This window comes from Solanum dulcamara, chromosome 2 (assembly GCF_947179165.1).
Source record: "Solanum dulcamara chromosome 2, daSolDulc1.2, whole genome shotgun sequence".
Taxonomy (NCBI): domain Eukaryota; kingdom Viridiplantae; phylum Streptophyta; class Magnoliopsida; order Solanales; family Solanaceae; genus Solanum; species Solanum dulcamara.
Window position 1 is genome coordinate 32275071 of NC_077238.1, and position 15701 is coordinate 32290771.

The window sequence follows — 15701 nt, forward strand, 5'->3', positions numbered from 1 at the left end:
CTCTTTATGGGAGGAGATGCAGATTGCCAATTGGTTGGTTTGAAGTTGGTGAACCTAAGTTGATAGGGACATACTTGGTTCATCAAGTTATGGTAAAAGTAAAAATCATTCAAGAGAGGTAGAAAACTGCGCAAAGTCATCAGAAATCTTACACTGATGTTAGGAGGAGAGACTTGGAGTTTGAGGTAAATGATTGGGTGTATTAGAAAGTTTCACCCATAAAAGGTATTATAAGATTTGGGAATAAAGGAAAGTTGAGTCCTCGATACACCTTTCCTTACAAGATTGGTCCTTACGAGATTATAAAGAGAGTTGGCAATGTCATCTATGAGTTAGAGCTTCCATCAGAGTTAGATTTCATTCATCCAGTGTTCCATATTTCCATTCTTAAGTAATGCTTGAGAGATCCTTCTCTCATTGTTCCTATAGAAAATATTAGAGTGAAAGATAGTTTTTCCTATAAGGAGATTCCTATCCAAATTCTTGATCTCTAGGTTCATAAATTAAGGACCAAAGAGGTCGCTTCAGTCAAAGTTTTATGGCGAAATCAATTTGTTGAGTAGGCTACATGGAAAGCCAAGGAGGATATGAAAGCCAAGTACCCGCATCTATTCTTTCCTTCTAATGTCGATGTTGAAGGTAATATTCCTATCCTATTTTTGAGTTAGTACCTTCTTGAGTTTTAAGTTCTTACATTGTATTCGTACCTTGAGTAAATTCTTAGCTTGATCATCATTCGAGGATGAATGATCCCAAGGGGAAGATATTGTAACACCCTATACGATTCTAACTTAGATAAATTTAGAGAACCTAGAGAAAAGTTAGAATTTAGCATTGCTAGAGGTCTACGAGCCAACCTTATGACCTATAGAGTGTTCTACAAGTCGTAGGGATGATCGGTAGGACCCTTGACATTTCATCAAATTTCATTGGCCAAGGATCACTTCTACCACCACACCTTATGACCCGTAGGTATTTCTACGAGCCATAGAAGAGGCTCGTGGAACCCCTCCATACTTAGCCAAATCTTCAGAGTTTAGATCAGTTTCTATGAGTCCCCCTTACTAACCGTCAAAACTTATAAGGCCCCTAAGAGACCTTTGTAGGTCCAAGTGCACAATTTCAGTAGCTACTAGAATTATCACCAAGACCCTACGATCAGGGTCTATAGCCCGTCTAGGGATGTACGACCCGTAGAAATGGATCTGTAGACCCCAGTTCCAAGTTCTCAAGCAAGTCTACGAGAGGGCCCCTACGACTTGTTCCAAGGCCTACGACCCGTAGAAGGCTAGTCATAAACCCCTTGTGTAATTTCCAAATGGTCTTAATTATGGACCTGGGTTTCTACTATTGACCTTCTGCGGTCCGTGGGAAGCCCTACGGTCCGTAGACGACCTGAACCCAATTTTAAGAAAGGTTAGTTTGATCTTTTCCCACCTTTTCAAAATAAACCTAAGTCATTTTTTGGACTAAAACTAGTCTCTTATTAGTACTCGATAGGATTTTTCTCTCATTAATACTTCGAATCTTTTGAGAGCAAGAATTGGAGAGAAAAAAAAAGAAATAGGATTCAAGAGTTTCAAGACAAGTCTTTATAATTTTGGTTAGATAATATTCATTCCAGGTATGTAAGGCTATCATAACATTGGACTAAGTTCGTCCTCGTGCCCTACATCTTCATACAGTCGAGTTGAGTTTTGAGTTTGAGTTTAAATTCCGATAAAATGAACTTTTGAGTATCTATATAATTTCTTATTAAATTCTAGTATGTGTGTTTGATTATACTCTGACGAGTTAAGTTTTTGAGATTATGGATTCATATTTACATTCACATGAACCCTAGTTGAGTTTTGTATTTAATATTTTATGCATTGTTTTAAATAAAGAATGATTACTTACATCATTTAATTAAGGAAGAGTTTGAGCATGAGTTCAGTCAAGTTGAAAGAAGTCTCTTAAATTCTATTTTGAGCATGAGTATTTTGAGCATAAATGAGTTGATTTTTAATACATTTAACCTTCTATTTTTGAGATTGAGTTGAGAAGCTATAGTATTCTTTTAAATGCATTATTGAGATGAGAATTTACCTATCTTGAAGGGAAGAGACGAGTTAAGAAAAGTTGAGTTTGAGCTAAGTCCCAAAAGAGACTAAAAGGGTTAATGGAGTAAATACCTCGCTTAAATATATGCGCAGAGTAAAGATATTTTGGGAATGGTATCGAGCACCGATATGGGTACAATTTTAGAGAACTCCAACCCCATAACCTAGGCAGCCAACGTAGATAGGATCGTACCATTTATTCGGGCGACTCATCATAACCCCAAAAGTGGACTTTTCTAGATGGATCCATAGTTCAGTTATTGTCCTATACCCTGATAAGGTATAGGATGGCTCTGGCATTGTGGCTAGAACATTATATCCTCACGAGGCTCATAGTGATGGTTGTCGATTAGAAAAACTCCTCAAGAAGTAAAATATTATATTTTATTTACTGAATTGCATCTACTATTTCATATATTCTAAAGCATTGTTTTATTATATTGCATGCCTTATTGAGTTGAGCTATTTTCAGAGTTGAATTCCTTGAGTTGAGTATCTAATAAATCAAGACACAATATGGTAATAAATATGGAAAAAAATTATCTTGAACCTTAGCACTTGAATGTAAGGATAAATTTTAATTTTAAAAAATACAAAATGTATAAAATAGTTAGTTTTTTTTTAGTTTCATAATTTTTTTAAAAAAAAAAGAAGAAAGAAAAAATAACGATAAGCAAAAAAAGGGAAGGAAAAGAAAACAAATGTAAGAAAGAAAGGAAAAGGAGGAAAAGATTTTAAAAAAAAAGTAAGAAAAACTAACAGAAACGAGAAAAAAAAAAGAGAAAAATATAACTTTTTTAAGTTCCATTTAGTTATCTAAATACAAACTTACTCTAATTTGTTAGATTGACAATTGTGTCCAAGAAATTTTCATTAAATGACTGGTAACTATTTTTGAAGACCTTTTTTATGAGAAACAAAATATCAATACCAACCTTACAAGAGTCATTTGGGATCTTTACCCTAATTGTTCGGTTATTAGATCTGTGCCAAGGACGGACAATTGCTCATCTGGTTGGTTAATGAATAAAGGCAATAAATAAAAGAACAAAAAAAAAAGGAAACAAAAGGAGCAGTTCCTCCGGGCAAAACTTGTGGGCATTTCGGGTAAATAGTTTTGAACGCCCTCGTATTTCCAAGATTAGTATGGGAGTGAGCAATTTTGCATAAATAGTTTAGTTTTAGGGTGTATTTTGTATACTTTACCCGATTTGATTTAACTTGAAAAGACAAAAATGAAAAATATAAATAAATTTAACTAACAATTCAAGAATCTTAATAAAAGCAAAGTCTTTTTTCTATTTTCCGTTTTAAAAAATAAACAAGAAATTTGACTAAAGAATATCATAACATGTTTGCCCTGTGAGAAAAATTGACGCTCAGAATTTCCAACCTGGTCGGGGCCAACTAGAAAATTATCAAAACCTATAGCAAATAAAAGAATGCTACAACAATTATTCCTTCAGAGCTCGTCTTTTGACCCGCTTCTTTGTTCCATTAACAGTATCTAAATCCTTGTGGCCTGAAATGCTAATCAAACTGTCATCCACTGCATTTTTTAGGGTCTGATCTCTTTTACGCTTTGATTTATATCGTCTTGGCAAACTGCAATAGAATTTACAGAATTAGTACGCCACAGTTAGCACCGCAAAACATTCTTCACTTGATGAAAAACAAAAACAACACACTGGGGTTTGGAGTTGAAACAAAAAGTAACCATGAGCACATATCAGAACCACCACCCTTAAATAATCGCTACTTGAGTCCAGCTAATGCTCAACTGCTGTTCTGTCTGGAACATTGCAGTTGCTTGAACAAAATGTTCAGAGGATGACCAACAAGACATAGTGGGTGACTCATTCCGCCCATATAATTATGCCCCGGTTCACTAATAGAGTTGTCCTCAAAAGCCCCCCTTCCCAACTAATAATATTGTTCAAATTGCAAACTGCTTTATCCAAACATAGTTAATGACAGAGATATAAGGGACTCCATGGAAAAGGTCCAGAGGAACCCCCTAAAGAATATCCCACCCACATACCCAAGGGTGGGGACAATCATTAAATATACACCCGTTGTTCCACAAAATTATTATCAGTCCTCACAGTAAATAAACGACAAAAATCACCTAGACATTAGACTACTAAAAGAGATTAAACCAAACTGCAGCAGCGTCACAGTACCTAATTTTTTCATTCTTATTTGAGCCCCTTAGAGCAGCCTTGTCAATTACACTTCTGTAGTACTGAGAAAATGGAGAACTGAGACTGGACTTCTCAAACTGCAGGTTGAACATATATTTAAATTAAATAAATTATATTTCTCCAATCTGAAAGATAGCTGTTACTAGTTGATAAGAAATGTGCCACCTGAAGGAATGTTTCAACAGATTGATGATCATTTGGTGAAAAGGCAACCTCATCTCTCTTCTTTTGCACAGAATCGACATTTTTCTCCACCTGCAGAGGCAAAAGAAAGCATTCAGAACGTCAGAACAAGACAAGAAAAGCAACTAATGGTAAGAAGAGAAATTATTATTGAGAAATTTGATAGCTTAGATCTTGGTGTTGTCTTATTTACCGGTGTCAACAATTTAGCCAGTATACGTCGTCCATTCTAACTAGGGAAACTAAAAGAAGCCTCAAAGACAGCAGGGCAGAATGTGAGGAAGAGAGAGATGTTAGGATAGAAACTGCTTCCGAACACATGAATATTAAATCGAAAAAGGAACAAAAGGGATCCACAAAATAAACTGAATTGGCAGATCTTTCCAAGCTATCTTTTCCTTCCTAGCCACAAGGCACGAGTACAACTTTGTCCAATCCCAGATAATGAAAAGAAACGTTTAACTATGTAATTCCCAAACTAACTTATCAGACAAAAGAAAGGAACTCTATGATTTTCAAATTATCATCTCCCATGTACTTCAAGTCCCTTGCAATTTAATACATGAGAATGACCGTGCACATTAACTATTCTATCTAAACAGGAATATTCTATTTTCATACTTATGTGCAGGACAACACAATGCTATCCTCCTCTATACTTGCACCAATAGTTCAACACCCATTATTTTAATCTACTTTTGAACCAAAGGAACCCTGTCAAGCAAACGCTGAATATGTGCGATCTCAAGCAAGTGCTCAAGTCAAATGAGAGTATGATGGTTGCATGAGATTCCTTTGAGCTTTAATTAGTTCCAACACATAATTGACCTTCAGTTGGGTACTTGGTACAAATCCTGTTTTAAGCTGCATCTCCAGCATATTCTTAATTTAACTATAATGGCATCCACCATGCATGTTTCTGAATGGATTTGGCTATACTAGGTAACTAGCCATCAAAAACATCAAAGGTAAGTTGAGTACCTGCTCAATCAAATGTTTTACCGCACAGCATAGACTTCCCTTTGTCTTTGACTCATAAAACGTTTTCAGACGGATTAGTGGAACAGTTGCTAGCTCAGGGAAAGAAATGTGGTAGCTCCATTGTAAAAAGTGTGATGATAGTTGTTCAATTGCAGATGTAATGCATTCATCTTGGAATGTCTGAGACTTCAAGCAACTCTTTGGCAACTGCAGTATGTTCGTTTGCAATTTAAAATGGTGACACAAATAACACAAATACATAGAGAAAACTCAGTTGCAAGATTGTCAAGTTAATCCTAACATCAACCAACCTTTAGAACAGACTGAAAGAAGAGTCCAGGTTTTCCACGCTCTCCGACTACTTTATATTCCAAGACATCCAACACAAATGAAGTAATAGGGATGAAAACTCCAGTAGAATAAGACAGATCATTAAGCCATTGAATGCAATTGAGTCTAAAAGGGAAATATCTCGGTCCAGGAAACAGGCGCACCACTCCATTTATAAGTTGAACCATAGTGAAGAATAAGGCCTGAAGATCATAATCCCGTACATTGCGTGCTATAAAACCAACCCAGAGATTAATACAATTGGCGTACTCCCAACTGCAGATCCTTTGAAGAGCTTCCTGCACCACAAGATGATTAAAACTAGTCAAGAAGCTACTTCTAGCAACATTTTTCGTACTTAATCATTAAAACCACATGGCAATTTTAATTACCTTTTTCTTAGTACGCAAACCCCACTGTAATACTTTTGCAAGCTGACGGACAGACATGGTGGCTTTAGACAATGATTTTTGAACATCTAGGGAGCAAATGTCAACTAAGGAATTTCTTAGGAACTGCAAATGTTTGTTATTGACAATATCTGTATCTCTCGACTGAGCAAGATAAGACACAAAAGCTTTTGCTAAGCAATTGTCAAAACAATCAGTTGTAAATAGAGAGGCCACATCCAGTACGATCGAAAAAGACGCTGATGATAGCATCCCCCAACCTGTAGCCCACAAATGTATTGTCGTCTGTTTCAACATAAAGGTCAAGAATAAAGGAATCATCATGTATTCAGCTACTTAAAAGTAGTATTAGCATCAGAGACCAGTGGAGATTCACAATGTTAACATAACTTCAAATTGCAAATCATAGGATTTTGAATGTGGGGATGAGTTCTACGAGGTACGTCGTTAGTAGTAAAATAATTACATATGCAACTCTCTTGAAAAACCACAATAGTAATCTCTGAAAGTTCTCCATATTCCTTGTGGATTCGACCTCAAACTAGTTGGATTGTTGTCATTGCATACGACCATGTTACATCATCTGACGGTGTATCTTGAGCATATCAATTGTCAACATAGGAGCTATGCTCAATAAAATGCAATGCAGGTGTGCAATACTAATCCCAGAATATCAAATATGCATTTCAAGACAATACAACTTATATTAGCTCAATGTACAACTAGGACAACAATTATCACATTAAAAATTAAGAATATATTTGCTAGGAATTCACTAACAGGTAACAGCATATGCATGAAAAGTACAGCTAGAAATATTGTTTATCTGATTCACAAAAGCATACATCATATATGGGATAAACAGAAGCAAAAGTTAATAATAAAATAATACAGCAAAACTAGCTATTCCACTAGTAGTACATTAGTAGGTTACCAGCAAGTGTATGGACTCGAGTAATGCATACATATACGAGATCAATTTTTAATTTAAAAAAAAAAAAAAGTGCTTCATCAATTTGAATAGTCAACCTGGGATAGCATATGCAAAAGATGTCATCAAATCGCATGTAGAAGACTCTTCATACAAATCAAGTGCTAAAGATAATGTACCTTAATGAGCATCTGCAAAAGATACGGGAAAGCAGCAAAGAATGGTAAAGAATCCCTGAGCCGAGTCAAAGCGAAAGCCAGAATTTCTGAATCAGTAACCTGATCCAACAGAGATAATGTACTCCTTAGGTAAGATTTGATGAGAGGTTTCACATTAACCCATTGTGGGGTATCCTTCATTTCTAGTACTGCTTCTTTCTTGTAACTGGAGGATGATAGCCCCAAAAGCCCACGAAATATATTATCTGCTTCGGAAAGAACAGACATTACTAAGCTGCAGAAAGTCTCAGCATTCTGAAACCTTAGGTTAATGGATTCAGCACCATAGTGGCATGCTGCTCGATAAGCATTCAATAAACAAACAAATGCTGCCTCCTTGCGCTCTTCTTTGATCAGTCGATACCAAGAACTAATGGCAGATACCGTCAAAACTCTCCACTTGTTTTTACCTTGGTTTTCTTCAGGCGCTGAGTCTCTTCCACGATTACTCGTCTCATCCTCATCTGAGAACTGCCACGAAGCTAATCAGAAGCAAAATACTTTGATATCTCAGAGTAATCAAGATACAATCATATAACTAGCTCTAAAAGGAAAACACGAGGGTTCCATTTTGCAATCCTATTAGCAGAAAGACAAAACACAAGAAGAAAGAGAGATAAGGCCAGGATATCCAACATATGCGTCCGCGATCCAGCGCATGCCCCCAAAGAAGATACCCTTGCTCACACCTTAGCCAGATTCAAAACCTTGCTCAGCTTGGATCGCGATTGAAAACTCTCCGAAAGGGGGAAGTCACAAATGAATCCTCTGACGGCTAGCCGTCCTTCCATGCCAAGCCAGCACGATGGGACTCCCCTTCCGTAACATGAAACCTATTAGACAAAAAGCTCCATGGAGAGTAACAAAAGTCCACAGACCCCCCAATTGACACCAACGAGTAGAATCTCCTTGTGCTTCAGGACCCCATAGTAACAACAACGAATGTGCTCAACAGATATTTTGGCGGAATATATTGACAGCCCTTAAACTTGACAGTAAATTACATATAGATATGTGAAATAAGGTATGTTCAATTAAGCAACCTCAACATATGATGCAAGTGTTCCCGTTAGACCAGTGTTGTGAAAAAGCGCTGAAGCGCTCGCTTTAAGCGCGAAGCGAAGCGAGGCGAGGCACTAGCGCTTCAACACCGTGAAGCGAAGCGATTTCAAAAAAGCGTGCGCTTCATGGGAGAAGCGAGAAGCACGTTTCATCTAGAAGCGAGAAAAAAGCTTGCTTTTTTTGAAAAAGCGGCACTAGGGTTTTTTAAAAAAAAAAATCTGTAAAACTTATAATTAATTGTTCCAAGCTGCAGCGACTTCTTCTTCAACTTCGACAGTTCAACCAGATTAGTTTCTCTTCTTCTCTTCTTCTCTTCTTCTATTTTTATTTCCATTCAGCAGTTCTGTCGTCTGCGCAACTGCTGCGATGTTCTTCTCTTCATCTCTTCTTCTTTTTCTATTTCTGCGCAACTGCTGTCTGCGAAGAATTATGTTTTTCAAGTTTTATTCAGCAGTTTGGCCATTTTTTTTGAAGATAAAGCATATGCTCTATTTTTTTTCCACATAGTCTGGCTGTTTTTTTTTTTTTAATTTTGCTGCAGCTGCTCTGTTATTGTTTTGACAATTTGATTTGTGTGACTGAATTATTATTCTATTTTTTCTTTGTAGTAAGTTGTATTTTCTTAATGGCACAAAAAAGAAATCCAGCTTGGGCATATGGAATTGCCATAGGAAGTAACACAAAAATCAAATATGTTTTTTGTGATATGACATATAATGGCGGAATATTTCTTCAAAAGAAGCATCTTATTGGTGGTTATAAGATGTTAAAGTGTGTCCAAAGGTCCCGAATAGCGTGAAGGAAGAAATAAAAGAGTATTTTACGAAAAAAATGAATTTAAAACTCAAATGAATCCTGAAGCATCCATGGTTAATCTTGTTGATGATGATGAAATGGATGATGAAGTTGAAGTGAATATACCAATGGGGCATATTTTATTATCTATGCATATTTTATATTTTATATTTTTATACTAAATAGCGCTTTTTCTGAAAAAAGCATGCGCTTCGCTTCACGCTTCTCACTTCTGTGAAGCGAGCCCCTATCGCTTTTTTTCGCTTCTCGCTTCTCAAAACACTGCGTTAGACATTTTCAACTCAAATTATGAAAAAATAATTGTGCATGTTCTTAAGTGCCTTAACTTAACCACATAAAATATGTCACCACCTTTAATTATATACATCAGCCTCAATCATAATAGGCGCGAGGTTTTACGGCTTATGAGGCTAATGCGTATAATAAAAAGAGGTGAAATATTTTAAGTGGTTAGCTTATCTACATAATGGGCATTTGATGCATTTGAGAACACGTGCATAAACTTTCCTAATTTGAGCCATAAATGTCTAATAGAATGTAGTGCCCCAATTTTTGAGAAATTATTTTTTCATATGAAATGACAATTTTGCCCTTCCCCTTAGTGGTTTTATGCTTTGTTTGTGTTTCAAGAATGGTTTGTGTGGTCCCCGATGCGATCGAAAGAGATTTTGGTGATTTTGAGACTATGGGTGAAATTTTAATGAGATAGTTGACATTGGCCAACATTTCGACTCCGAGCTTCGAATGGTGATTTCGTCGGCTCCGTTGCATTCGAAAAGTCTAGTTTGGTCTAGTAGGTTGGTTGGTTAGAGCCCTGAGACCTTACAAATCATCTCAAGTATTTAGGCTAAAAGTTGAGTTTTATACCTAAGAGAGGTCCATGGGAGTATTTTGGTCATAACAACCTTTCTTTAGAAATCCGACGATTACATTGTCCACATAACATGTTTTATGATCAATATGCACTATTGGTTCATGTTTATAGGATTCCGAATGAGTTCTGAGGGACAAAACATGTTTTGGAGGATGTTGGTGCAAGTTGACCGCAGTCAATGCATGGTCAACGCGGTCAACAGACCCTCTTTGGCCGAAAATAGCCCATATTTCGGTTTTCTTCCTCATTTTTCTCATTTCCTCCATTGTTACTCAATTGGAGGTTAGGAGAGGCGATTTTTGAAGTAATCTTTTGAGGAAATTCGTTGGAGTAAGTCTCTTTACCATTTCTAAATCATTTTCTAACGATTTCATCTTCCAAAAATATCTCAAAATCAAGATTTCAATGTGGGTTTTGGGGGTTTTCGGCCAAATTTCAAAATTAGTAATTTCATGATTTCAAATTTGATTTCTACTCAATTTCAATAGGTTTTTCAACAACGAACTCCTCTTGATGTGTGGAACCTGATTTTCAAGTAAAATAGCAATTTTACCCTTTTCATTTTTGAGGTAATTTTTGAACGATTTTTACCCCGATTCTTAAACCTTGCAATATAGGTATCATTGAACTCCTTTTTGATGAATTCTTTCCATTCTTGATAGTTGGAGATCGTTTCGAAGTTAGTATTTGAGGTTAAATCTCGGTAGAGTGTTCGGGTGAAGTTTTCGACCTTCGAGGTAGGTTTGGCTATCCTTCTTAGACATTAAATTGGGTAATTGATCGTTTACAGATTCACTAGATTCCGACCTTCCCGCTGCTCTGTATAGTCCTATTATGTAATAGGCTTTGGGATGGGATCGTAATATGCTTTAGGATTGTTGATTATATTGTGTTGCCCATATGGGAGCTTGATTATATTATGTTGCCCTTGCGGGGGCTTATTTGTGCAGTTTAGCCCATGTGGGGGCCTTATTTGTTATTCTATTTGCTTTGTGAGCAAGTGATTTAGGATGTCGGTGGGATAGGCTTCTAACACTATTTGACTTATAATGCCTGAGTGAGGAGTTGAGTTGGGGTTTTGATCACACTTTGAGTAAATGAAATGCTTTCCAAAAAGGTGAACAGTTATTTCAAATGAACTATTTTCCATATGAGGGTGTATAGTTTTGAGAACTTTGAACCTTTTGATATATGTTGAGTTGATTGTTGTCTCCATGGTACATGTGTCGTGATGCATTCATCCTCATTCATCATATTATTGTTCTTGGAAAGTTGAGAAATGTGGAAATTCTTTTTGAGAAAGAAATGAGACTTTTATATATCCTTAACTACGAGCTAGGTGGCAAGTTGATGAGACATTGAGATTAATTGATTGATATATGGATTGCGAGTCCTCCATGGGTCTGGGTCCTCGTCTGGAAGCCTTAGCATGATAGGATGTATATAACAGGTTGTGCGACAGTCTTAATTCCACCGTACCACCTCATCATTCATTGCATCATCCCATTGCGTTGCATTGATCTTTGAGTTATTTGACTTGTCTGATGATACGTGATATTATTTTGATCTTATGTGTTTACATTATTCGCATCGTTCCTTATAAATTGGCAACACCAATGCCAAATTGGGACTTTTCTGTATGCAGATGAAAGCGTTCTCAATTTATTTCATAAGTTTGATTAATTCTTTATACTCAATCAGTCAAATCAACTGAGTACATATGGATATCACCCCTAAATCTGTTACTTTTTATGCAAATTCTAGTTAGGGCATCCCTCAAAGTGGCTGATCATATCTAGCTTTCGAGATTCACGTTCGGAGTGGTGGTGAAATCCTGTGTTTCGAATAACCATCACTTCCATCTACTATTTCAGTCTTTATTTCTATTCGGAGACTTGTGATGTACTTCATACTTAAAAGTTGTATTAGATGCTCTTTAAACTTATGACAACAGATTTTGGGAAATTGTTCGTTATACTTCTTTTCTTTTCAGTTGTGGCCTAACTTCCCCTTTGGGAGTCTCCTCTGTGATTATTTGTTTGGCTTACACGTCAAGTTGGATTTTGGGATGTGTGAAATCATGACCTTGATTTTTGGGTCGTGACATAGAAACATTTCATCATGTTCAAGTGCAACATAGAAACAAGTCGTAACTCAAGTATCTAAATGATATTTACTTGCAAGTTTAAGGGGTTGTCAATGTGTTCCACCTAAAAAAAATACCAACAAATATGGGTGACTATGTGACATACATGCCCGGAATATTGAGTGTTCAAAATTATCCAATTAATTTCTTTAGGCAAAGAGGGTCCATGAGTTCAGGGGAAGAAATAAGATATCTTGTAACTCTCTTTATTTTGATTGGTCTAAGCTTATACAAGCACACACTAAGTTTAAAGTTGGAACTGCGTAACATTTTAAAGCAAGCGGACCCTGTGTTGCGCGGACTCTTCGCTTTTGCCGCCGAACCCGTCTCGACACGACACTGGTGCAGGTGCGGGGTGCGTCTCCGAGTTGAGTTGGTGAAGAAGAGAGCTATTTCATTCGCCACCGAAAGTCAACCATATTTTCTCGGATGAACTTGATAAAGAATTGATAAAGAATAGCTAACAGAGAGGTCAGCGACATTTTCTCCGACAAACTTGACATTTTCTCCGACGATCAGCGACGAACTTGTAAGTTATGAGATCTCTCGATTCCACTTTTTCATAAGGACTTCGCTGAAAGAACAGAGAGAAGCTGAAGCAAAGAGAGTTCTGGGGAGAAGAAACGAACAGAGAAGATCGTTTTGGTTCTCCTTTTGGAAAAGAACAGAGGACAGCATCAATGGAGGGACTGCCAGCGCCCTAATCCCTTTTCTCTTCATAGTGAAGACTGAAGATAACTTTTGTTTTGGGCTTGGGTGTTGGGCCAAGTGCCCAATCTGCTTTGTATTTGCATGTTATTTTTTGGGACAAAAACATTTTTATAATGTAGATGTAATTAATATTATTAATTCACATAAAATATTTATTGTTGTAGCAATTTTATCCGCAAACCTGGGCAACTAATGAGGCATCCAAATATATCATGTGATTATGTTCCTAGTTTTCAGGTAAAACCTATTTTCCAGATAAATTATATCCTTATCTACTAATTTAACTAATAACAATAGATATAAAAAAAATGATATATTTTAGATATAAAAAATTATACCATACATATACTACATATATATATTCATATAATAAACATTTTTCCTTTAAAAAAATAATACTTTCAATAGAATAATTTGTACCATGAATATTTATCCCATAAATTTATACCAATATTATAAGTAATCCAACTTTTTTCATAGAAGCACATTTATACTATAAAATATATGGTATATATTTAAGATATAAAAAAAGGTATACCCTGCATATATTTAAAATAAAAGTTGTAAAAAAAATCCTACAAAATAATACTTTACATATAAATTTATACCATAAATGTATACCGTAATAAAATAATAATATTTTTTAATCATAAAATATATTTATACCATAAAATACATAGTATCTTTCAGCTAATATAAGTATGATTGGTGTATCCAACTAATTTAACTAATAACAATAGACACACTATTAGATTAAGGATCATGTCTTGCTAGATCACCTAATTCATTCTGTCAATACAAGTGCTTTAAGGATCCTGTCTTGTTAAATCTTTTGATTCTTCCTATCAATACAAGTTTTGAATTATCGAAATACTACAAATGTAAGTATGATTGGTTTAAATGACTAATTTAACTAATAACAATAGACACACTATTAGATTAAGGATCATGTCTTGCTAGATCACTTAATTCTTTCTGTCAATACAAGTGCTTTAAGGATCCCGTCTTGCTAGATCTTTTGATTCTTCCTATCAATACAAGTTTTGAATTATCAAAATACTAGAAATGTAAGTATGATTGGTTTATCCGACTAATTTAACTAATAACAATATACACACTATTAGATTAAGGATCATGTCTTGCTAGATCACTTAATTCTTTCTGTCAATACAAGTGCTTTAAGGATCCTGTCTTGCTAGATCATTTGATTCTTCCTATCAATACAAGTTTTGAATTATCGAAATACTAGAAATGTAAGTATATGTTATGTAGGAATTAATTATTGACTTAACCAGACAAATTTAACTAATAACAAAATATATACTATTTTATTAGAGACCATACCTTGTTATCCAACTAATTTATTAATAACAAGATATATAGTCCTTATTTTAAAAAAAATATTATTCCAAATTAAAACAATATCACATAAATTAAAATAGATAAAACAATTTTATGTCTAGTAGAACTAAAAAAAATCAAATTAGAATAGAAATATAGTCAAATACATATATACAATCCATATCCCATTCTTGAAAAGAGGAAAAGCCAAAAAAGTGTTCCGAGTAAAATCAAAATGACCCTTTTGCAGAGAAGTCATTTCATTTTCCACCAACTTTTCCCACCTTTTTTCCTCCTAAACCGTATGACCTTTCTCAATTTCTTTTCTTTTCCGTTCATGTTCTCTCTGCCATAGCTAAAAAGCTTCTTAGCAAAAAAAAAATCCATCATTCTTTATATAGCAAAATGGCTAGTGCATCTAATAGTCAAAAGGGAAAGGATCTTATGAGACCAATAAAAAGTGTAGAAGTAGATTTTGATGATAAACCATGATGGAATCATGTCAAAGTTATTTCGGTTGCTCCTAATGGTGGTAGAAATAGAACATGGTCATGTAACTATTGCAATAAAATAGTTACTGGATCATATAATAGAGTAAAAGCACATCTCTTGAGATTATCAAGTCATGGAGTTCAAATATGTAAAGAAATTCATGGTGATATATTTGTGGCTTTGAAGTTGGAGCATGAACCAGCTGAATGGAAAAAATCAACCGTTCAAGTCGATGTAAGAAAGAAGGCTTATTATGTATCACTTCCGGAAGGTACTGATTTACTCCAACAAAAAAAAGAGTTCGGAGAGTGGAGCTATAGGAAAATCCTTCGGCATCTATGAGAGAAACACAGCGGATAAATTAGCAACTAGAATGTTCTATGCATCAAGTTTATCGTTCAATTTTGCAAACTCTCCCTATTTCAAAAAATATTCAAAGTTTCTAGCTGAAAATTCTATTCCCGATTATATTCCCCCATCATATAATAGGTTGAGAACAACTCTTTTGGCTCAAGAAAAGACACACATGGATAGAAAGTTGCAACCTATTAAAGATACATGGAAAAAGAAAGGATTTTCGATTTGTTCGAATGAATGGTCCGACACTAAAAGACGACCTTTGATCAATATAATGGCATCATCTAGTGGAGGTCCAATGTTTTTAAATTCAATCAATTCTAGTGGGATAGTAAAGGATGGAGAATATATTGCTAACTTGTTTATTGAAGCAATAGAAAATGTAGGTTCAAACAATATTGTTCAAGTTATTACGGATAATGCAAGTAATATGAAACTTGCCGGTACTATGGTGGAGCAAAAATTTCCTCATATATTTTGGACTCCTTGTGTTGTTCATTGTTTGAATCTAGCTTTGAAAAGTATGTGCCAACCTTCGGATAA

General features: G+C 35.4%; 1 protein-coding gene across 1 annotated transcript in view; it reads right to left on the minus strand.

Annotated features, from left to right (window-relative positions):
* Nucleotides 1-3355: 3355 nt before the first annotated feature.
* LOC129880488 (protein REBELOTE) overlaps nucleotides 3356-15701 on the minus strand; it is a 49456-nt gene continuing 37110 nt past the window's right edge. Inside the window, exons 8-14 of the mRNA XM_055954541.1 lie at nucleotides 7321-7830; nucleotides 6193-6495; nucleotides 5782-6099; nucleotides 5471-5677; nucleotides 4472-4561; nucleotides 4286-4383; nucleotides 3356-3707 (exon numbers count right to left, since the gene is read on the minus strand). Of these exons, the coding sequence (XP_055810516.1) occupies nucleotides 3557-3707; nucleotides 4286-4383; nucleotides 4472-4561; nucleotides 5471-5677; nucleotides 5782-6099; nucleotides 6193-6495; nucleotides 7321-7830 (1677 nt within the window). The 3' untranslated portion in view covers nucleotides 3356-3556. The remainder of the gene's footprint in view (nucleotides 3708-4285; nucleotides 4384-4471; nucleotides 4562-5470; nucleotides 5678-5781; nucleotides 6100-6192; nucleotides 6496-7320; nucleotides 7831-15701) is intronic.